Source organism: Anolis sagrei, chromosome 3 (assembly GCF_037176765.1).
Source record: "Anolis sagrei isolate rAnoSag1 chromosome 3, rAnoSag1.mat, whole genome shotgun sequence".
NCBI lineage: Eukaryota > Metazoa > Chordata > Lepidosauria > Squamata > Dactyloidae > Anolis > Anolis sagrei.
Window position 1 is genome coordinate 99,757,203 of NC_090023.1, and position 22,667 is coordinate 99,779,869.

A 22,667-nucleotide genomic window follows, 5' to 3' on the forward strand; every position below is an offset into this window, starting at 1 on the left:
ATCATACAGAAGGACCTCAAGAATCTCACAAACTCTCCTAGGGAAGGATATTTTTGGATCATATATAAGTGAAACCATGAATATTGAATCCACTGATAAAGAAGTTCTACTGTATATCGTGTAAAAGGGTGTGTTTTCTTAAGTAGAGCAAAAGACCTTTATATTTTCTTATGTGTATGTCCAAATTCAAACAAGGCACACAAGGTCTTCATTTCATCATGAAGGTCTCCTTGTCTTGTCTCGCCCGCACAAAGCTGAAGAAATATACGAAATGGGAGTATTATTGAATGGGAGATGGTATGGTGAAGAAACAAACCTGCTATATTGTATCAGAGGGTGGGAAAATGTATTCTCACAATTATCTTTGCAGCTGGCTGAGATGAACAAGATCTCAGGCTCCTCTACATGTCAATATTTAAAAATAAGCAGCATCATGTTCCCGGCTGTGAGATAGGGTTAGTCTCAATATTCAAAAACACATTGTTCAACTTCTGTGCAATCTCTGGATTCAGTTTGTTGTTGCTTCCAATATATCTATTCACATTAATTAGAAGCAATCATACTGTGTTTCTCATCCTGCTGAAGGCCTTGGCTAGAACACATTAGCATTAGAAATATTTCCGGACTCAGAATCAAACCTTTAAGCTTGAAGATGTGGTTCTGTCTCCCTTTTGAAAGTAGGATTTCCCTAAAGGGCTTCAGGAAAATATTTCTCAAGTTAATTTCCCAACTGTCATCCAGCGCAGTGTCATTAAGCTGTTACCTAACCGTTATGCTGGTATAGCCCTTATTCTACATCAGCTTTATTTTTAGAGGCAGAGCTCTTCTGGGTTTAGGCTTGCTAGTGATTCATGCCAGCAGTTTAGCTAGAAAGTAGAGCACAACCAATTGCACAATCCATGCCTCCAGAAACTCTTTGATTTGAATTTCTGATGTACTTTGGATTTCTTGTGGTGTCTTAGGTTCAGTATGTGCACAAAATTGATAACTTTTAAGGGAGGTGTGTTATCTTCAGTGTAAACATACCTCAGTTAAGAAAACCTTTGAGGGGGGGAAAGCTCCTTTTTACAGGAATCCAGCCCGACTCAAGGCTTGTTTGTGGTTTTGGTGGAAGTTTTTTCATAGCATTAGCATTAGGAGAATAGTATTGTGGAAAATTGAGAGACTTTCAGTAATGGGTTGCATCAGTGTATATGCAGTAGATAATGCAATAAGACATGACCTGGAAAAGAATGAGGTTCTACTCTAGATGATCCTACTGTAGCTGTGCGTGTTAATGTTCAACCCACAAGGCAAACAGTTCCCTCCAGTCTGGTAAAAGGAACAAAATAATCTCAGGGTACATTTTGGAAGCAGGAGTTAATGGTCTCTAGAAGATTTCAAATGTTTTTCTTTGTGCAGAGCTTACCTGGCCTGGTTGTTTCACTTCACATTTCATTTTGCAGCCACATTGAGTCTCATTATTTGGAGAATGGTGGGATATAAATGTTTGATGGAACACATTGAACTGCTTTTCTTTCTACCTCTGGTACAGCTTGTTAGATGTGCTGTGTGTGTACAGTAGGGTTTGAATCCAGATGCTATATACAATGGTGTAAATACTGTGCATGCAATGGCAAAATCGAGGTTTATTTTCTGGATTAAAAAAATCAAGACATGTATAGTTTTATCCATAGAAGCAGATGACTGACTGTATACATGTTATAATCTTTGTGGATGAATCTTTTCACAACTTAGCTGTGAGGAAAATGGCCCATGTTTCTATTCTTATATTTTTAAGTTGAGATGGCTTGGTAAGATGGTAGCTTTAGTCAAACACATTTTGTGTTTTGTGTTGAGTAGGCAATTCAGATGAAGCCATTGTGGGGTTTTTTCACATATTTGGAATTTAGTAGAAGGACAATTCTTCTTTGATTTCTCTGTTTAAACTACTTTTGTTATGTTTTATATGGGTTTAATATTATCATTAAATGTTTTATCTACTTATCATGAATTTTCCTTCTGTTGCCTACACTTATTTCCTCTTTCAGAACTCTTGTACTATGTACCCAAAATAATATTTTCCTTTAGAGCAGGCATGGGCAAACTTTGACCCTCCAGGTGCTTTTGATTTCAGCTCCCAGAAATCCCAGCCAGTTTACCAGAAGTTGAAGTCCAAAACATCTGGAGGCTCAAAGTTTACCCATGCCTGCTTTAGAGTATGTCTGCACTTTCAACTTTGCTTGATTTGCTTGTAGCTGAAGTGTTGTAGCTTCCCTCAAAGACTTACGTAAATTATAATGTTGTGGCAGTGCTGAGATAGCCCCTCCCTCTTTGGGATTTCTTATATCTCTATTATATTGCCTAGGTCTTGTGATCCAAATTCATGTAGTTAGCATCACTGTTCTGGATTGAAACTGTCTGCTGGTTCTGTTTTCCCATTTCACATTTATTGGTATGAGATTCTACAAGTATCTGCAAGATCTTGCTAAACAGTGATGGCAGTTAAATTGATTCCAGCTTTTACTCAAGTTTTACCCATCTTTGTTTTTCTGCCTGCCACATTTGAAGTGTGCAGCTGTCCTTTCCTGTTTTGGATGTTGGTTCTTCCTGCTTCTTGTAGAAGACCTGATGGGATTAGGATTAGGATTAGGATTATGATTTGTACCCCAATTTTTCACTCCAAAGGAGAGATGCAAAGTTGCTTTCTGAAGTTCTCTTCCAAAATGTCAACAATGTGAAACAATTACTAAGGAAAGTGTACAGAACTGAACAGGATCTTGCCTCAGACAGTTCTAGCCACATTATGTGGAGAACAGTGAATTTGTTTATGGTATCAGTTATTTACAGTAACCAAAATAACCAACTTACTTGACAGACTGTAAGAGAGACAATAGATCTCCGGCAGAATGGTCAAGCATGGTTGACCGGGCTACTTAATGTCCTCGATTGAACTGAGATAACAAATCCAAAAACCTTTGTACTTAAATTGAGATATCAAAACAGAAGTCCAACAACCAAGTAAGTTCCTGAATCCTGTTTGGTCTTACAATTGATTTTTAGAACTGAACTTGAAACAATTGCAGTGTGGGATGCTCTTTTGTACTAGGTTCAGAGCTGTTGGCTACAAGAATAAGAAGGAAATAAGAGTGAACTGAAACCATATTTCAAAATATATATTTTATCTGCTTATGGTGATCATGGCTGTGGATAGTGCATCATTTCTCTATGAAAGTCAAAGGCAGGAAATAAGAAGAAGTTTTCTCTCCAGTAACTTGAAGAAAGTTTTTGGACTGTTGTTGCAACTTCTTCATAATCCCCTGCCATACTTTATTTGTGTTCCGTTTATTTGTACTTCCGCTTCTTTTCTCTTTCTGTTTTCCCTCAGGACCATTATTTCATTTTCTTCTGTGATATTTGCAACTCATTGCTTTTTCTCTATAGATGTCTCTTACTGAGGTGACCCTTGTTCCTCTCTAAAAAATAAGCGAGAGAGGTGGGTTGTTAAGCTTTTGCTGCATTTTGTGACTCTTATTTTCTGTGGAGTACATTTCTGTCCAGTAAGAGCTTTTCTACTGAAAATGGCCATAGTGAAAGCTACATACATATAATATGAGCGCCATATCTACGATGGGATATGTTACTGAATTTAACATAGAAGCAGGAAACCATGGATAATAATGTATCCTATAGAAATGAAGGAATTCCATCAGAAGTTACCGTAATGTTTCCCTGGAGGAAACTTCTAGGAAGGGATCCCCAATAAGACTTTATGATAATTTGCAGTGGAAGCAGACCATTGAATGACTTGGAGAACCAAGAAGGTTCCTAAGGTTCCTATTAGATGCAAGTAGTTGAAACTGTGAGTACTGGTCTTGTGGGTTCGTACTGTATTTTTGAGAAAATTTTATGGATAGTCTGCTTCATCCTCAAAGCAAATATGGGGCCAATCTGTTCTCCAGATTTATATATGTATTTCTTGCTTTCCTGTGCTGCTTTTCTCCTATATAGCTCACAAAAGGAATAAGTTAAAAGCCGACAATACAATATTTAATTATCACACATCAAAAAAGCATAATATTATTTTAAAATCATACAAAAGGTTTATAAAAAAAGCACCCCCTTCCCCCAATTTGACTGATTACATATTAATGCCAAATTAATGAAAAGGTCTTTGCCTGTTGGAAAAAGGAAAGCAGGACAACAGGATGCCAAAAGGCACTGAGAAGACTCTCTCTCTCTCTTGTCTTCACCAAATGAAGCTATCATGGTGACAGGCCTCTCTGTAGCTCATAAGATTTTGGCAAGTTCTTATAGGGAAATATGTTTCAGATGAGAGACTATTAGGACACACAGGTAAGAGTAGGAGGTGATTTTTAAAAAATTAGCAGAATCAGTACATGCAGCTGTGTGTGTGTACATTTGTATGTACGGAACTTCCTGTTTTTCTAAATAGGGATTTCAGTGATTAAATAGTAGAATGCTGCGGTTTCTACAGGAATGCCATTTTGTATGCATTGATTTATCATTGTGCATCTCAGAACCCATAGCTATTTTGAGTTCTGTCGCTGGTAGGATACAGCCAGTCCCCAAGTTACAAACAAGATAGGTTCTGTAGGTTTTTTCTTAAGTTGACTTTGTTTGTAAGTTGGAACAGGTACATTTTTTAAAATGTAACTCCAGCCCCCTCAAAAAAAAATTTAGCTTTTGATAGCATAGGGAAGAGTTAACCTCCCTGTGGTGTTTGTTTTGCTGCCTGTGCCCCAGTTCAGAAGATTTCACCTCACTTTCTGTCTCTATGATAATTGGATAATTGGATTTTGAAAAAAATGGCTTGTTTTGGAAACAAGGATTGGTGAAAAAGCTTCACTTGAGACCCCTTTTTTCCTATGATAACTCTTCCAGAAAGCTATTTCCCTTTCAAGGGGTATTTATTTATCTATCGTGTGAGAAGCAAATTGAGAATACAAGCAAATTGAGAAGACAACTGGACTCAATGTCAAGGGAAAACCTTTACCTTTACCCTATGAATGATAAAAATGCCAAGGATATTCACAGTTTGTTGAGCTATGGGAGATGCGGCCATCTTTGGAAGGGGGAAGCATACTAAAAAAAACTGTGATGTGCTTGATAGGATGTAACTTATGAATACATTCAAATCTGTATTTCAGGGCTGATTGTTGGAGTGATCTTGAGATATGGCATACCTCCCACCAGTGGTCACGATAAGCCATTGAGCTGCTCCCAAGAGGACCGAGCTTTCACAACCCTGTTGGTCAACATCAGTGGGAAGTTCTTCGAATACACGTTAAAAGGAGAAATAAGCCCTGGAAAAATACACAATGTGGAACAGAATGACATGTTGCGAAAAGTGAGGGCTATGTTTTGTTGACAGCGGATCTTCTGTTAAAGCATTTATTCTTCTGCTATTCTCTTTCTATAGGTGTCTTTCAATGTGTCCCATTGTGAATGTTTTGCTGTTATGTCTATATGTGGTATTTTACAGCAAGGGGGTTGTAATTTGTAGTGTTGCTCAGATGTGACCAGCAGCCACTTCCAGATTTTGTTCCCCAAGGTAGACACAGTCTACTTTTTAATGATATTATAGATGCGGATCTGGATTGGCTCAGTTCAATGTGTTGATTAATTTGTGAATGAACATCCAGCTGACTTTTAATAATAAGTCAGGAAGCTGTCTGAGTCAAGCTTGGGAAGTGGAACACACCTGGAACTGATCTCTCCATGGGGTATTAAGAATATTTAAAGTTTGTTGTAGTTTCAAGGCATTGTAATTTAAATAGATTGCCTTGAGAAAATAAATGCAAACTGTACTGAAAACTTTATTTCATAGCAGTGTGTATATTTATTTATCTCTTTCTCTTTTTTTAAAGGTTACATTTGACCCAGAAGTATTTTTCAATATTCTTTTGCCGCCCATTATTTTCCATGCTGGTTACAGTTTGAAGAAGGTAAGCCTGAGGCATGTACTAGTACTTTGCTGGTGCATATTTGCTGTCTTTTATGATGCTATGGTGAAGTGGCTTAAACTCTTGTGCCAGCAGAACTGCTGACCAAAAGGTCGGTGGTTTGAATCCACGGAGCGGGGTGAGCTCCTGTCTTCCAGCTCCAGCTTCCCATTCAGGGACATGAGAGAAGCCTCCCACAGTATGATAAAACATCCGGGTGTCCCCTGGGCAACGTCCTTGCAGACGGCCAACTCTCTCACACCAGATGCGACTCAAGTAGCTCCCAGTTTGCCATACTGCTATCCTTTTAAATAGTTATTGTCACCTGAATTCAGGTTAACATATGTCAAAATATGGAGAGTTTTATAGAACAGGCTTTTTCTTAAAGTACCGTATAAGACATATTGACTTGACTTGTGTCAACTTGCAATGCCTTTTCTATTTTGTGTTCATTTATTTATTCTGGGTATTTAATTGCCTCCCTTCTGCCCTTTTCAGTTTTTGTACAACTTGTCAAATCAAAATGTTTTGTCAATTAGAAAGCCAGTATATCCTGTTCTCTCTGGTCACTTTTATTACCCTTCCCCAACCAGTATGCCACACATTTCTTCCTTGTGTTGAGAGCAGTGTAGCCCTTTGTGTTGCAAGATTTTCTCAGGTTACTGCCAGCATTGGCACCAGCATGAAGGGTTAGAAGGCAAGACCATCAGGTTTGCAGACAACACCAAATTGGGAGGGATAGCCAATACTCCAGAAGTCAGGAGCAGAATTCAAAACAATATTAACAGATTAGAGGGCTGTGAGGCCCTCACAACCTCTGAGGGTGCCTGCCATAGATGTGGGCAAAACGTCAGGAGAGAATGCTTCTGGAACATGGCCATATAGCCCGGGAAACTCACAGCAACCCAGTGATTCCAGCCATGAAAGCCTTTGACAACACACTTTGATATTCATTGGTGAACAGCAGTTGATGAATATCTAAACAAAGATATCTTCCTGTGACCCTTATTTTTTGACGAGTAATGATGAAACAAAGCCAACTCTCCACAAAACCTTCGCAAATCTAGTCAGTTTCTAAAGGCATCATGCTCTGAACTTGTGTGTGAATTAATTCTTCAAGACATTGTAGTGTTGGACAGTCAAGATCTCTTGCCATCATGATTTTTATATACCATGTGTGTATATATTCGATCATCCCTGGATGTGTTGAGTAAAAAATGATGCATAAACGACTGACCTCGATCTTCTGACTATTTCAGGAGTGCATTTGTTAAAATGAAGATCTCTTGAATCAGAATGTGACAACTATTTTAGTAAATATATTACATTCTGTTTGGGAGTCTGCAATAAATTCTTAAGAACAGTCCGTGCTAATGCAGTTTGTTCCACAGAGACACTTCTTCAGGAACCTGGGATCTATTCTGACCTATGCCTTCCTGGGAACTGCAGTTTCTTGTTTCATTATTGGGTGAGTTGAGTTTTACAATACTATTGGGTCTCGGAGAACACAATATTTGGCTCATTTATCATGTAAGTCAAACGGTTCAACGTGAACAATGAGGTCAATGTATTCTGCACAGAGGTGCCATTGGCACTGTATCTCTCCCACTCCCAGTTTTTCCTTTGTCAGATATCTTGTTCTTATAATCTTGGTTGAGAGTCAGGTCCCATTTGAGTCAGTGGTTTTCGCTTCTAAATAATCATGCGTGTAGTGAGTTGCGCATCTGCCAAGAGGAAAATTGTTTGGAAGAGAAATATATGTGGACCTTTGACAAAGTGGGCAGTAGAATAAATTCACAATTACCTGGTTTCAAGAGGTTCTAAAAAACATGTTTTTCTGTGTTTTTTATCTTTTCCCTCCACAGGAATCTTATGTATGGTATTGTAAAACTAATGAAACTAGTGGGACAGCTCTCTGATAAATTCTATTACACAGATTGTCTTTTCTTTGGAGCCATTATATCTGCAACTGATCCAGGTACAAACATCGAAATCTATGTTTGTTTGTCTATTGTTTGGTGAGGCTCCAGCACTCTGGCAGAGAAGTTTAAAGAGAAGTTGTAAAGCTACAGTTCCCAGTATTCCATAGCATTGGCCATAGCACTTAAAAGTGATGTCAAAGTACATTTATTTAACAGTGAAAGTCAAAATTTAAAGACAAGTTGTCTCTAACTATACTGTATTTAGGTCATCGGGAAAATTCCCAGAATATTCCACCAACATTTTCTGGAAAACCCACTTCTCTGACCCAAACATTCAAGTTCATTTTTGACTGGGTTTGGAGCGACTCAGATCATCACTTGCATAGCATTTTCGTTGCTAAGGCATGCACGCCTATGGCAACAGTTGTAATTTGCCATAGAGAGAGACATTGTGTGTACACAATGACATCTCACGAACTTGCACACTTAAGGAGAAATGTTCCTCGTATAAAACTGCCAGTTTCCTTGTGGTGACCGTGCCAAATCCAAAATGGTTGTGTGCCTTGGAGAAAACCTTGCTATTGGAATATTCTCTATCTAGGAAATGTAAAGAATAGTTGTTTCTCTTTTCCAAAACCCTTTTAGATGCAATTCTGAGTTTGTTTGTTTTTTCCGTTTCAGTTACTGTACTGGCAATCTTTAACGAACTCCATGCTGATGTTGATCTCTATGCATTGCTGTTTGGCGAAAGTGTTTTAAATGATGCCGTGGCTATTGTATTATCTTCGTAAGTCAAATACTCACATTTTGATTTGTTATGTGTATGATGTAAAAGTTAAAGGTAAATGTTTCCCCTTGACATTAAGTCTAGTCATGTCTGACTCTGGGGGGTGGTGCTCATCTCCATTTCTAAGCCGAAGAGCCAGTGTTATCCGTAGACACCTCCAAGGTCATGTGACCAGCATAACTGCATGGAGTGCCATTACCTTCCCACCAAAGTGGTACCTATTGATCTACTCACATTTGCATGCCTTTGAACTGCTAGGTTGGCAGAAGCTAGGGCTAACAGTGGGAGCTCATCCTGCTCCCCGGATTCGAACCGCTGACCTTTGGGTTCAGCAGCTCAGTGGTTTAACTTACTGTGCCACTAAGGGCTCCATGTGTATGATGATTTGATAGTAAATGGATTATTTTTCAGTTTTACTCATGATATTTATTAGAAGGATTGTCTGGATTAAGTATTTTGTTCACTTCTGCTTTATTTCTTCTCCTGCAGTTCTATTGTAGCATATCAACCCACTGGGGAAAACATCCATGCCTTCGACGCAGCAGCCTTTTTTAAATCTGTCGGCGTCTTCCTTGGTATCTTCAGTGGCTCTTTCATGATGGGAGTGGCGACAGGGATTGTGACAGCTCTGATATCCTTCTCCCATAAAACACTTTCAGACTGTTGGCAGTTGCAACCCAGTTACTGACTTTTTTTTCCCTAGCAGAAGAAGTGTTTCTTTTTATCTGACTACATCTTCTATAGACCAAGGATGGGCAGAGAGTACATTTGGCATGACTTTTATCTTTTGACTGATTTTCAATAGTAGTGCAAGATTTGTTTAAAAAGCTACAAAATTACTAACCCTTCCACCTGCCAATTTATGCAGGTGAAATGAAGAAAACCGATAGCTTTGGAGCCGCTTTTTATGTACAAGCATTGCTTATGTAACTAGGAGTAACTTTTTATGTAGAAGCTTTGCCACTTCCATTCAGTTCTCACTCTCAAAATAACTTCCTGTGGTTTTTAATTACACATGTATTTCTTTAGAACATGAGTGGGAACCATATGGTTCTCTACATTTTGTTGGATTGCCATTTCCAGCCTTTCTGGCATACGGTCTAAAGCTGCTTGGAGTTGAAGTCCAGCAATATCTGGAGGAATACTTTGCATTGCTGTTGCTTTAGAATCAGAGCCCAGCTGGAGGATTGTGTAAAGTTCTTGTATATAAACAGAATTGGGATCCTATAACCCTAAACAATATCCATTTATACCGTAAAGTAATAGTGGGAATCATAATCATTTATTTTAAAGCATTGCATAAATAAGTGTAAAACTGATAAAACAGAGGAAGCACAAATAGCTAAATAATTTTAGACCGAAAACAGGTGACAGCAACCGCATTGTCTGTAGCCTTAAACAATTATTCCTGTGTGCGTGAAGCAGGGCATTGTGGGCAAGCATACAGATGCAGAGTTGTTTGTTCTGCTCCACAGTCACACAAGGTGGAGAATTCTTCTAGTGGTGCCCAAAAACATTGCTTTACATAAGTATATATTTAAAAACCAAGAAGAAATAAGGAGCCAAATGTTGCTCCACAAGTAGAAAAGGCAGAGGCCAAGTTTGAATTAAACTTGCAGGATACAGTATATCAGGAGGAACACAAGGATGCTGGGAAGGAAACGGGATTGATTGTAAAGCATGTTTTCTTAATGAGGTGAGGAAGACACATAAATGCCTAGTGAAAGGTCAATGCCTTATGTGCAAATTCTTTTAATGTAGTCTGTTCAGGAGAACCAATAATCTGCCTCCACAAAACTGCCTCTCCTGAAATTAATTCCTCCTGAGTCCCAGTCACTATGCAAAATATACAGTAGTTTTTGTGATTCCTTAACAAAATGTTTACGTAACAAAGTTTACAAAACTGCACTGTTTTCCTTTGCTGGAGACAGCCCTCTTTTTCCTAATGTCTTGGAGTACCTTCTTATTGGCTGAAGCATGTGGATTTACAGGTAAGATGAGAGATGAGAGATGAGCTGACATAGAGAGATGAGCTGACATAGTGATTGAAGTATTATTGTTCAATATTGCTGATTTTGTTGTTGATGAGATAACTCTTGTGTTTATTCCTTAAATAATGTCTTATGTTTCTATTTATTAGTTAATTACCACAGTTCTTGTAGAGCATTGTAATATAGCTTCTAGTTTAATTCCCTGGGCATGTAAATTTTGAACTGAACTGATAAACACTTGGAGCCCCTAAAATTGGATTGCTTGTGCATTATCAACTTCAAAACATTTTTTTTCTAGACTAAGCAGCTTTATGTCTTGTTTGTTTATAGAGTTGCCTCAGTTTATTTTAGAATTAGCTTAAGTGAGCAAGAGACTCATTTTTCTAATAGATTTTGCAAAATTTTGGATTGATCATCACAAAGCAAAATGGTCACTTAGTAGATAAAAATGCCTTTCATTCCAGAAAATATATATCAAAATTCAAAAGACTTTATTGGGTATATGCACACCTGCTGGGACAATTTGCTGTAAATAGCAGTTCTTATTTGCAGTTTATAATCCACAGTTTTTGATCTGCTTTTGCTTTAAAATGGAGGCTGTAACATGATGGATGTAGATCATTGTATGGATTTGCTTCTCAAAGAACACAGTCTGAAACCCATTAGATGTAAGAAGCAGTGATTATGATGATTTCTTATTTGCCTTTCCCTATGGATCAAGAGCAACAGCAATGTGATAGACACATACCATAGTTAAAACAAGAACATCGATTAAAATATATAATCAATTAAAAAGCTTAACATCAGTTAAGAAGCATACATATTAAAATGATTATTTAATATGTTGTTGAAGGCGTTCATGGCCAGAATCACAAGGTTGCTGTGAATTTTCCAGGCTGTATGGCCATTTTCCAGAAGCATTTTTTGACGTTTCGCCCACATCTATGACAGTCATCCTCAGAGGTTGTGAGGTCTGTTGGAAACTAGGAAAGTGAGGTTTATATATCTGTGGATTATACGGGGTGGGAGAAAGAACTCTTGTCTGTTGGAGGCAGGTGTGAATGTTGCAATTGGCTACCTTGATTAGCTTTGCAAACCTTACAGCTTCAAGGCCTGGCTGCTTCTAGCTTCCTTGTTTGGGAGATGTCCGCTGACCTAATTCCCTGACATTAAACAATCAGGGAATTCCTGACATGAAATAATCAGGGCCAGCTAACACCTCCCAACAAAGGATTCCCCAGGCAGGAAGCAGCCAGGCTTTGAAACTGCAAGACCATTCAGTGCTAATCAAGGTAGCCAGTTGCAACATTCACACTTGCCTCAAGCAGACAAGAGTTCTTTCTCCCACCCTGGACATTCATCAGATATATAAACCCCACTTGCTTAGTTTCCAACAGACCTCACAACATCTGAGGATGCCTCCCATAGATGTGGGCGAAACGTCAGAAGGGAGTGCTTCTGGAACAAGGCCATACAGCCCAGAAAACTCACAGCAATCCAGATTATTTCATAACTTAAAAACATGTACTTTAAAAGCCATCTGGATAGGTCTACTGGAAAAGACTGGTTTTTAATGTTGTTTTAAATGCAGGCAGTATATCCAACCACAGGTTATTCCACAATTTGGAGCAACTGATGGAAAAAGTCCTCTGATTAACAATTGCAGTAATCTCAACTGCAGTAATAGTAGACTTATTCAACATAAAATCTATGCAGTAGCTTAAGAAAATGTGTTGAAAGTACAATAATCAGAGGTTCTTCGTGGTTCTCCCTTTTAGCATCTCTTTATGATGGAGCAACATGGATAGTTGGCATTTTATTGAATAGACACTATCATTCAAATAGAGTTGTCATACTGACTTGTATAACCAGTACTCATTTTGCACAGGACTGATAGATCATACATATACAGAAAAGTATGGGTTGATCACACAATACTTGAATGCTTCCACCAGAATTGGTTATACCTTGGAAATCAAAGAATTGGAGATTTATTTGTGAGAGGGCTCAACTATGGAGTCTGTTGTAATTGTGTGATGAAGCCATAGGATGTTTATATATAATTAAGTCCCCTGAAGAATGTGCAGAGTGTATTCCTGGTTCATATTTACAATAGCTGTTTTTGGCTCACCTGAAATGATACAACAAGGTTTCCAAAATGGATGGTTGGTTATCCTTTAAAGCTGGTTCAATATCTATAATTAGTCTCACATCAATGTTTAGTAGGTCCAATATTGTAAACAGCAAAACTACAATGCCTTCCTGCAAGAAAGCCCTTAAGGAGTTAAAGAAAAGAGACATAAAATCCTAAATTCAAACAAGCCATAAAAGAGGAATTTACATGATGTTTTTGATGTGTTATTTGTCTTGGCAGGTGTGGTATCTGTCCTGTTTTGCGGAATCACACAAGCTCACTACACGTATAATAATCTGTCAGTTGAGTCAAGAAGCCGTACCAAGCAGGTGAAAAAAAATTCTCTGTTTTGTTTCTTAAATAGTGAAGCATGGTTCGTTTACCCTATCTGGCTTCACTCATTATACCAGATTATTCATCCTGAGAAAAAACTGATGCTAATGCTAATATATGAATGAAAAAGATTATGAGAGGCAGCATAGTGTGGCATTTTGAGTATTGGACTAGGAATCCTGGAGCTATCCACACTACATACATATAATGCTTTTATCCCACTTTGAGCAGCCAGGAATCCTAGAGTTTATAGTTTGGTGAAGCATGAGAGCTCTGGGTGAGGATTATAGATGTACTTCCCCAAACTGCCAATCCCAGGAGCTCTTTGAACAGAAGCATTGCAATTAAGATGAAATAATAACCTTATAACTGTACGATGTACATCGTGTTCAGGGCTCAAATCTTCACTCTTCAATAGAAACCTATGTCATCTTACCAAATGATACCCTCTCAGGCTTTGGGATAGATCTTGGCAAGAAAACCCTACAGGTTATGAAACACATAACAACAAAATTTGATTTTTCAAAATTGTGTCAGAAGCAACTGAGAAACTGCAAGTCACTTCTGGTGTGAGAGAATTGGCCGTCTGCAGAGACGTTGCCCAGGGGACACCTGGATGTGTTACCATCCTCATGTCCCCGTATGGGAAGTTGGAGTTGACAGATAGGAGCTCACCCTGTCTCATGGATTCGAACTGTTAACCTTCAGATCAGAAGTTCAGCCAGCACAAGGGATTCACCATTGTGCAACCCCATTGCTCCAGAATTTGATTATCTGACATGAACAATTGGGAGAAGGATATGGTGCAGTCTTCACTTAACTGTATCAGTAAAACTGCAGAGCAGGGTTGCATATTTAAATACTCTGTTTTTAAAATTGCAAAAAAACAAAAACAAAAAAAAACATGCTTCACCTATAAACCCAAAGGTTTTGAAAAAGAGTTCCAGTCTAACCTTTCAGCATACAACTTTCTGCCTGCAATGGAAATTATATTTATTCCATAAAAACTATGTATCTTTTACGTTTACCCTAATGAACTCAGGATGGTGTATATAATTCCTCTCTTCCTCATTTAACTTCATCATAATCCTGTAATATAGGATAGCATGAAAAGGAGTGACTCTTCCAAGGTCAACTAATGAGTTGCAAGACTCAGTGAAGACTTAACTTGCCTTTTCGTGCTGTTCAAGATATGTCAGCATACTGTAGAAGTTAAAATACCCAAATCTGCAATAACAGAAGCAACACCAAATTGTTATGTGGAATGTTGCAACTTTGAATTCTGCAATCGAAAGGTGGTCAGAATTTCTGGGAACCAAAAATCTAAATTTGTTCCAAAACATTGGCCCTTTCAAATATTTTGGGATGTTTTTATTTGGAATAGGCTACTTTGAATGCAGATGTTTTGCTCTTTATAAGAAATATGAACATCCTTGAATGTCACTGACACTTTTTTTCTTCATTCCCAGCTCTTTGAGGTGCTGCATTTCCTAGCAGAGAACTTCATATTTTCTTATATGGGCTTAGCTCTGTTTACCTTCCAGAAGCATGTATTCAGCCCCATATTTGTCATTGGAGCTTTTGTATCCTTTCGTTGTTGTTCTGAATTGTAATGCATTCCTTAGCTATATTTGAAAATGGTACAAAAGGTTTTTAGTTTTTCTGTCTCAGCTTCAGTGTATTTCAAATAGAGCACTTTCTCAAAGTGTGCTCCTCCAGATGTTTTGGACTTCAGCTGACATAATTCCTAAGGTCTAGCAAACTGGCTGGGATTTCTGGGAACTGAAGTCCAAAACACCTAGTGGAGTGTGTTGCATAATGAAAATCACATGTAGTTGACGTTTTATCAGTCCACACACTATTTTGCCAGACAAAGAAAATATCCACACAGATTATCAGTAAAGAACAAATAGTTTACTCTTTGTAATTCAGAGTAACAAATATACAACCATGTGATCAGTTGTATTGATTCACAAAATGTCCTTTTTGAGAGATTTCAATGGTCTTTTGGTGTCCATGTGGAGGATCCAGTAGCTCATAAAGCAAGAACAGTCTCTCTCTCTCTGTAAGCACCTGCACAGCACAAGCCTAAAAATGTAACTGTTGCCAAAACTCCCAGGCTCAGCTAGCTCCCCAGGCATGGGCCAACCTTCGTGCCTTGGATTTTATAGTTAATACACACACTAACTGATTTCTTACATGCCCTAACAGACTGCACTTTGAGAAACACTGAAATAGAGCATTCCTATGTATCTGCTTAGAAATAGCTTCATTATATTGAGCAGAATGTACTCCAAGGCAAGTGTGTATAGCATTTCTGTCCCAAATGTTCTGTGCAAGCCTTTCCTTTTTAGCTTTAAAAAAAACCCACAAGACTCTTGGAACTTTGCAGTGGTTCCATTTACAAAATCAGATAACTGTATATCTTGTTTTCCCTTGCTGTAATCAAGATGAGAAATAATAAATTAAACCACATCCTAATAGATTAGGTATTCATAGAAATTCTTATCTCTAATCTTGATCCAAAACATTGAGAAATCTATGTGTATGGCATGGCTTCTGCAGCCTTTAAGCCACCCCAAGTCCCCTTGGGGAGATGGTGGCGAGGTATAAATAAAGTGTTGTTGTTGTTGTTGTTGTTGTTGTTGTTGTTATTATTATTATTTCCTTCTTGAAGGTGGGGGTAAGCAAAAACAACTGAAGTCAGAAAATGCCTTAAGGTACATAAACAACTGTAGCAGAAATGGAAAGACAAGTTGTTAAAGTCTTCTTATGTAACTGACAATTCTATTCTATAAATGCCATTGATGGGACATTACTCCCTCAACTATAGTTACATCTTGTCCGGCTTTGTAATGGGTAGAGGAGGCATTTTAGAGGGAAATCAGCAGTTGATTGGAACTTTAAGTACTCTATTCATTGTCCCCTACTTTGGGTTCATCTACACTGTAGAATTAATGCAGTTTAACATCAAGTAAACTACTACAGCTTAATGCTATGATATCATATGAATTGCAATTTTGAAAGGTTTTTAGCCTTCTCTGCTGAATAGTGCTAGAGTCTCATTAAATTACATCTCCCATGATTCCATAGCATTAGACCATTGCAGTTAAAGGTAAAGGTTTCCCCTGATATTAGTCTAGCCGTGTCTGACTCTGGGGGATGGTGCTCAGACACCTCCTAAGGCATGTGACTGACATGACTGCATGGAACGTCGTTACCTTCCTGCAGAAGCAGCACCTACTGGTCTCATATTTGCATGTTTTCCAACTGCTAGTAAAGTGCAGTTAAATGTTGTCAATCTGCATTAATTCTACAGTGTAGATGCAACCTTCCACATGCCCTCTGAGAGGAATAAACACACTTTCCCTAGGACCAAACTGTGTACTTCAGTAACTTCTCTTATCCTTTTCCTGTGCAGCCCTCTGGGCGATCAGATACCTGTTGCAAATGGCTTTGCTGAATGCTTGAATCCTTAACAAAATGGTGTGATTAGATAGCTGTTTTCCTGGGGAGAGCTGCACACATCTATCCACTTTCTTTCTTCTTGAACTTGGGCAGAAGGCACAAGATCAGCTGGAATTTCCAGCACATGTTGATGTTTTCAGGTAACACAAATAGTTGGAACTAGTAACATACTTTTAGGACAAAACAGAAGACAAATGTTCCCAACTGCATAAAAGATCTACCAATTCAAGGTGTAGGAATAGGGAAGGAAGGGCAAAAAGACCTTGCTTGCTTGCTTGCTTGCTTGCTTGCTTGCCTGCTTGCCTGCCTGCCTGCCTGCCTGCCTGCCTGCCTGCCTGCCTGCCTGCCTCCCTCCCTCCCTCCCTCCCTCCCTCCTCCCCCCTTCTTTCTCCCCCTTCACATGTCCTCTTTGATGCTTTAGCTACTTTGATCTCTCTCAGTTCATTTCAAAGCAAACGCACCTGCTGAGGTTTGTCTCTCAGGCAAAAGAAATCCTGAATATAATAATATAATAAAAAATGAAGAACTGTGTCATGTGTGCGGCTGTTTCATCTGGCTAACATTATAACATCCCTGCCAGAGTAGACATGTTCATGGTGTGTTAACATATTGTTGTCTGTTTTTCAAAGTGCGTTAAGCCACTGTGACAGTTGTTTAAAAATGACACAAGAAAGACTGGCTCCAAGTTAAGGCATACATTGGTTTAGAAACAGAACAGGTCTGTCACTGTGCAACACAGACTATATTTCCCATATCCTGATATCAATATGTGACATAGGTGTGGGTCTTAAGCATACCTGACACACTAGTCTTAATAGTCCCTCACTCTTCTTTTAAACTTCTCAGAAAATACATTTTTAAAAAATATGAAGATGTAGAACAGGGGTATGTGAAGTACAGCCTGCAGCCTATATATGGTTCCATAAGACCATTTTTTCTGGATGCACATTCCAAATTACTCATAATGTGACATGTGTGGGGGGAGGGTCACCTCGTCAGTAGTTATTTCTTCAAAAATGTGTATTACTGTGACGTGCTTTTTTCTCATGGGCACATTGTGAAGCAAGTTTTGCCTAACAGATGCATTTTTGCAAGGAATATCTCCAATAAACAGAAATATTTTAATATGTTGTAGCTGATTTATGCATTGGGAGGACAAAATCATGAACATACACAGCTGCATCAAAAATTTTGAGAAGTGCAAACACTGCTGGAGTATGGTGTTTGGCTTCCTGCATTAATTGAGGAAGTACAATTAGGCATACTACTGTACTATTAAAATCTAACTCAAGCGAGTTTCTCCTACATCCCTAATTATAAGATATCTTCTCCTCTCTGATGTTGCTCACAGGTCTCAGGGGAGCCATGGCATTTGCGCTAGCCATAAGAGACACCGCAACATACGCACATCAAATGATGTTCTCTACAACACTCCTTATTGTCTTCTTCACTGTTTGGATTATTGGAGGAGGCACGACCCCCATGCTTTCCTGGCTGAATATAAGGTACTTGTCTCGAATTTGTATCCAAACGTGTTTAGCATTTTACATTTTAAACTGCCCAAAATCTTTTAATAACAAAAACAAAATTTGGGCAGAGTCCAAAAGAGTTGCCCATTTCCCAATGCATTGCTAGGGCTACAGGTCAACAGCTCTGATCTATGGAGCAAAGCATGGTCTATGAACTGTAAATATCCATTGTTGTGCAACGGGCATGGAAGTATTCTTCCACATGGAATAAAGCATTCAGGGGGTCTTTACACATCACACAATTATTATGCTATGATTTCACTTTCACAGCCATGGCTGTCTCCAATAGAATCCAAGGATTTGCAGTTTAAGAAGGGACATTTAGACTTCTCAGCCAGAGAGAGTTCTAGTGCTTGAAAAACCTACAGACTCCAGGTTTTCCACAGGAGGGAGCCACGGCACTTAGACTGGAACCATAGTTCTGTAATTTCCTAGTGTGAAGAGGTATGTGCTCTCAAATATGTTTAGTTTTATTATTTCTTTGTTATCTGAGTGCTTCTTCACTAATTCCAAAGCACCATTAGGCAATTGGATAAAAAGTTATAGAGAGTGCATGAGATGCCACCTTTAATCCAGGAGATGGCAGGCATGTGCAATGTTAATACCTTTTAGAAAAGGGTCACTATTTTAGGTACTGCACAAAAATATTCTTCTGTTTGTCATAGTTGTGGTATGCCTTCAAGTCACTTCCGACTTGTGGTGACCCTGAGGCTTATCACGATGTTTTCTTTGCAAAACCAGAATCCTTTGCCTTGCCCTGGGGCACCAGAGCCATAGCCTTGTGCACAAACCATTATCCCACACTGGCTCTCCATCTCTTTCTCTTAGTCTTCTCTAATCTAGCGCCCTCCACCAGCTACAATTCCCACACACTCCTGAGTGGCTGGGACTCACATTGAGCTACAATTTCCATATATGCTAGGTTGACACATACAGCTGGAGGGCACTAAATTGGAAAAGGCACCAAAAGTACTGGATGTTAGTTTTTTTGTATGTGTCAGGAGGGACTTGAGAAACTGTACGTTACTTCTGATGTGAGAGAATTGGCTGTCTGCAAGGACATTGCCCAGGGGACACCCGGATGCTACTTGAAGGTTGTGGAATAGCTCATGAGAGTGACATTGTACATCACAGTTCTTCATCTTGCTTTCCTGACAACATACTTGTATTTTGTAGTAATGCCTAGGATTGAAACTACAGGGTATATTTCAAAATACGTTTAGTGAGAGCTAACCTGGAAGATCAAAGGGTACTGGTAATGCTTCCTATAGAAGCCGGATTTAATGCTGAAATTGCAGAGGCTAGAAAATGACTTCTCTCCTAGCAGTGCTGACCTCAGAGGTATAGTCCAAAAAATAACGTTTCAGCTGTAACGAGTATACATTTAATGAGACTGACTTTTGAGCATATCTGCATAAAACTAGGTTTTACTAATAAGGTGGTTGTCACTTATGTAACATTGAAGCATAATGTGTTGTCACTTTACACCTAAATATCTGGACTGGCCCGGATTTATTGCTTTTCCTCCATAATTTTTTTTTTTTGCTGATTTTACTAGCAGCTTCTTAAAATAACAATTCTTTTAATCAGCCTGTCTTTTATAAGAGGAGTGCAGTTATGTTAACATAATGCATAAACATGCTTAGAATCTAATCTCCCTTCAGATCTTCTATAAATGTATAATACTCAGAGAAGAAGATGCATGACTCAGGAAACCATAAACCGCTGGCAGTGTTCTTATGCACAGAACAGCTGACATAAACTAGTTTGCTGATGGTTTGAACAGAAGAAGGAAACCAAGCTGCCACTAAAATGTTGTGTTGAAGCATGACATGGAAGTGAATGACTCTGCACTTGTGAATTGGAAAGCCCAACAAGTATCTGGGTATTTCTTAAGCAGCTGTTGCAGATTGTTTGTTGGTTTTGATGTTAGAGCACAAAATGTTGCATGTGTTTTAAGAATCCGAGAGTGTGTTTGAGAGGCAGAGAGGTCTACTGAAGAGAGGACTTCCAAAATAGAAAGTCATATGGAGATGCTCTTTGTTTTTATGGTGTAAAAATCTATCCTTATCGTGCCCGTGTTATTTCTATCTCTGTTACCAAATTTTCGGTTAAAGAAGCATCGAGAAACACATCTGGAGTATATCAGTCCACCACCGGGGCTCTAATCTCCTTAGAGCAGTGGTTCCCAACTTGTGGTCTGTGCACCACCAATGGTCTGCAAGAAGGAAAATATGGTCCATGGCCTCACCATTACTACACCGTTGCCTTGAAACCATGCAGCAATGAGAGCGACTGGTCTTGCAAAACCCTCTTATAGTGTTGAGACTGACTACCCACAGAAAGATTTCTACTCCAGCTATTAAGTTATTAAATATGGTTTTCTGTGGGCAAGCAGATGGCAGCTACTAGATGGCATATGTTCTGTATCAGAAACTAGAGTTGATGTGGTCTATCCAATGCAATTTTCTGAATCAGCACCCCAAATAACCAAGCCAAATCTGAAGTTGACCCAAAACTGATTCGTAACCCTTTTGGTACTAATGTTGGAGAGTGGTTCCTGCTCAAAGTGGTCCCTGGTCAAAAAAAGGTTGGGAACTACTGCTTTAGAGGAACCCACTATGTTTTCATGAAGCAAATATTGCTCTTAAAATACAATAAAGCAAAAATTGAACAATTTGGGAACTTTAGGGCAAACTTTGAGAGAGAAGAGTAGATTTTCCTGTTCCTGTTTGCACTGCTGTAGTTTTTGAGTATCAGTTACTAGGTTATACTTTAGCCACTATATTAAAATACAACAGCATTTGGTGCAATACAACATTTCTACCATTAGTTTGTAATATTATCACTTCTATTAAAACAGAGTTCTGTACTTAGGTTGACATGTAACGTTTGCTCAGTAATCTGTGTTGCATCTCTTCCCCAGGAAGTTACTGTTCTTAAATGATTATCACTGTTTTGTTACTATATATATATTTAGTTCACTGTTTGGTTTTATTGCATGTTTATCATTGAGACATAGCTCTGAGTTATAAGGGAGAAGTTAAAAGATGGGCAGCCAGAATTAGGGATGCTGAAGGAAATGGGCCAGTGGTCTGAACAGAAGGAATTTGAGGAACAGACAAAGGGCAAGTAAAGGGAAGGAGAAGAAAGTATTCAAGAGAAGATGGACAGAGGAAACAAGGGGTTCAGATAAGGAGACGGCTGCCTGAAGAAGAATGCAACCTACAAAAGGAGATAACAGTATTTTATTGTAATGGAGAGACAGAGTAGAAAATGGTCCAGAGAATGGAGAAACATTAAAAATAGTCAGTTTTTGTCCTCCGGCTCATTGTATCTTTGTCATTTATTTTGCTTTTGCATCATTATGGTCATTTTGTCATGATCATTAAAAGCTCTCAGGCCTTTTCCTTCACGAATCCATGTTAAGTGCCATGAAAGAGCAAGAGAATTTTGGTGGTTATATTCCAGTTATACAATGCTTCTCACACAACTTTTCCAACTGGGTTCTCAATTCATTCTTAATTTCTGGCAGTGTTGTTTTTTATTGTGTATTTGTATGCTTTTTTAAGTTAGAAATTTATATTATTGATCCTTTTTAACTTAGCACATTGGTTTTGTATATTAGTTGACCCCATTCCCCCCCCCCCAATATTTGTATTTGTATAGAGCACACCTGAGTAGCTTATTTTTTAAAGGAGGGGTAATATATATATATAAATAAACTCAATTCTTATGCCTATATTAGAGTTGGCGAACATGTCCCATCGGTGGAGGAGATGAATGAAAGCCGCTGGATGTACTTCAGGTGATAGAATAATTCAGTTGGTAATGAGCTTTACCTGATGCTTGGCTTTCTTCATCTCTCTTGACGTCAAATGTGTTCACTCTCTGTCTGCTGCTGCATGTCTTTTTCTTGATGCTGCAGACTGGTTTACAGCTTCCCTGACTTTTCCTTCAAATCTTGCTTTATGGAGGTTGAAAGGATACCATTCTCCATGTTCTGCTATGTAAAAACTGAAGGAAGTGCAAAAGGCACAACAAGCCCATCTTTTCTAGGGAAATTCTGTAGATCAGACTGAATTAGTTACTTTCGGCTGAAGCAGAATTTGATAAATCGACATTTGTCCAGTGACATTTCATTTTTTGTTGGATTGTTATTGTAAAGTTCCATGATTTTATTCTTTATTGTGGTGTAGAGAATAAATTGAAAAATAAATTACAACACAGTACAACTCCCATATCCATGGTATGATATGTTCCAAGACCCCCAATGGATATCTGAAACCATGGATAATAGTGAATTCTATATTTTGACTATAACTGGGCCAGAGATATTTCATAGAAGTGCCCTTGAGAGAGGCTCACAAACACTCCTTGCAGGTATATTGTATAGATTGTCAAATCCATAGGTAAGGGGGTTGTATTGTAGCAACAAGTTAATTTGGAAGTGAAAGTGAACATTCAACAGCACTTATGCATGTTCAAAATTAAATAGAGATGAAATCATTAGACATGTATTGAAGACAAATAGGTCTGCGTAGCATATAGGATCTTT

General features: G+C 38.6%; 1 protein-coding gene across 2 annotated transcripts in view; it reads left to right on the forward strand.

Moving 5' to 3' along the window:
• The window catches only part of SLC9A7 (solute carrier family 9 member A7), a 65,243-nt gene that overhangs the window by 25,342 nt on the left and 17,234 nt on the right, over positions 1-22,667 (forward strand). The window contains exons 2-13 of one of the 2 annotated variants that reach the window (XM_060769831.2): positions 5,151-5,350; positions 5,871-5,948; positions 7,337-7,413; positions 7,811-7,923; positions 8,549-8,654; positions 9,144-9,285; positions 10,540-10,645; positions 13,020-13,108; positions 14,582-14,695; positions 16,609-16,720; positions 17,932-18,085; positions 21,858-21,917. In XM_060769831.2, the coding sequence (XP_060625814.2) occupies positions 5,151-5,350; positions 5,871-5,948; positions 7,337-7,413; positions 7,811-7,923; positions 8,549-8,654; positions 9,144-9,285; positions 10,540-10,645; positions 13,020-13,108; positions 14,582-14,695; positions 16,609-16,720; positions 17,932-18,085; positions 21,858-21,917 (1,351 nt within the window). The remainder of the gene's footprint in view (positions 1-5,150; positions 5,351-5,870; positions 5,949-7,336; positions 7,414-7,810; positions 7,924-8,548; positions 8,655-9,143; positions 9,286-10,539; positions 10,646-13,019; positions 13,109-14,581; positions 14,696-16,608; positions 16,721-17,931; positions 18,086-21,857; positions 21,918-22,667) is intronic. The other variant, XM_060769832.2, reaches the window with a different exon arrangement.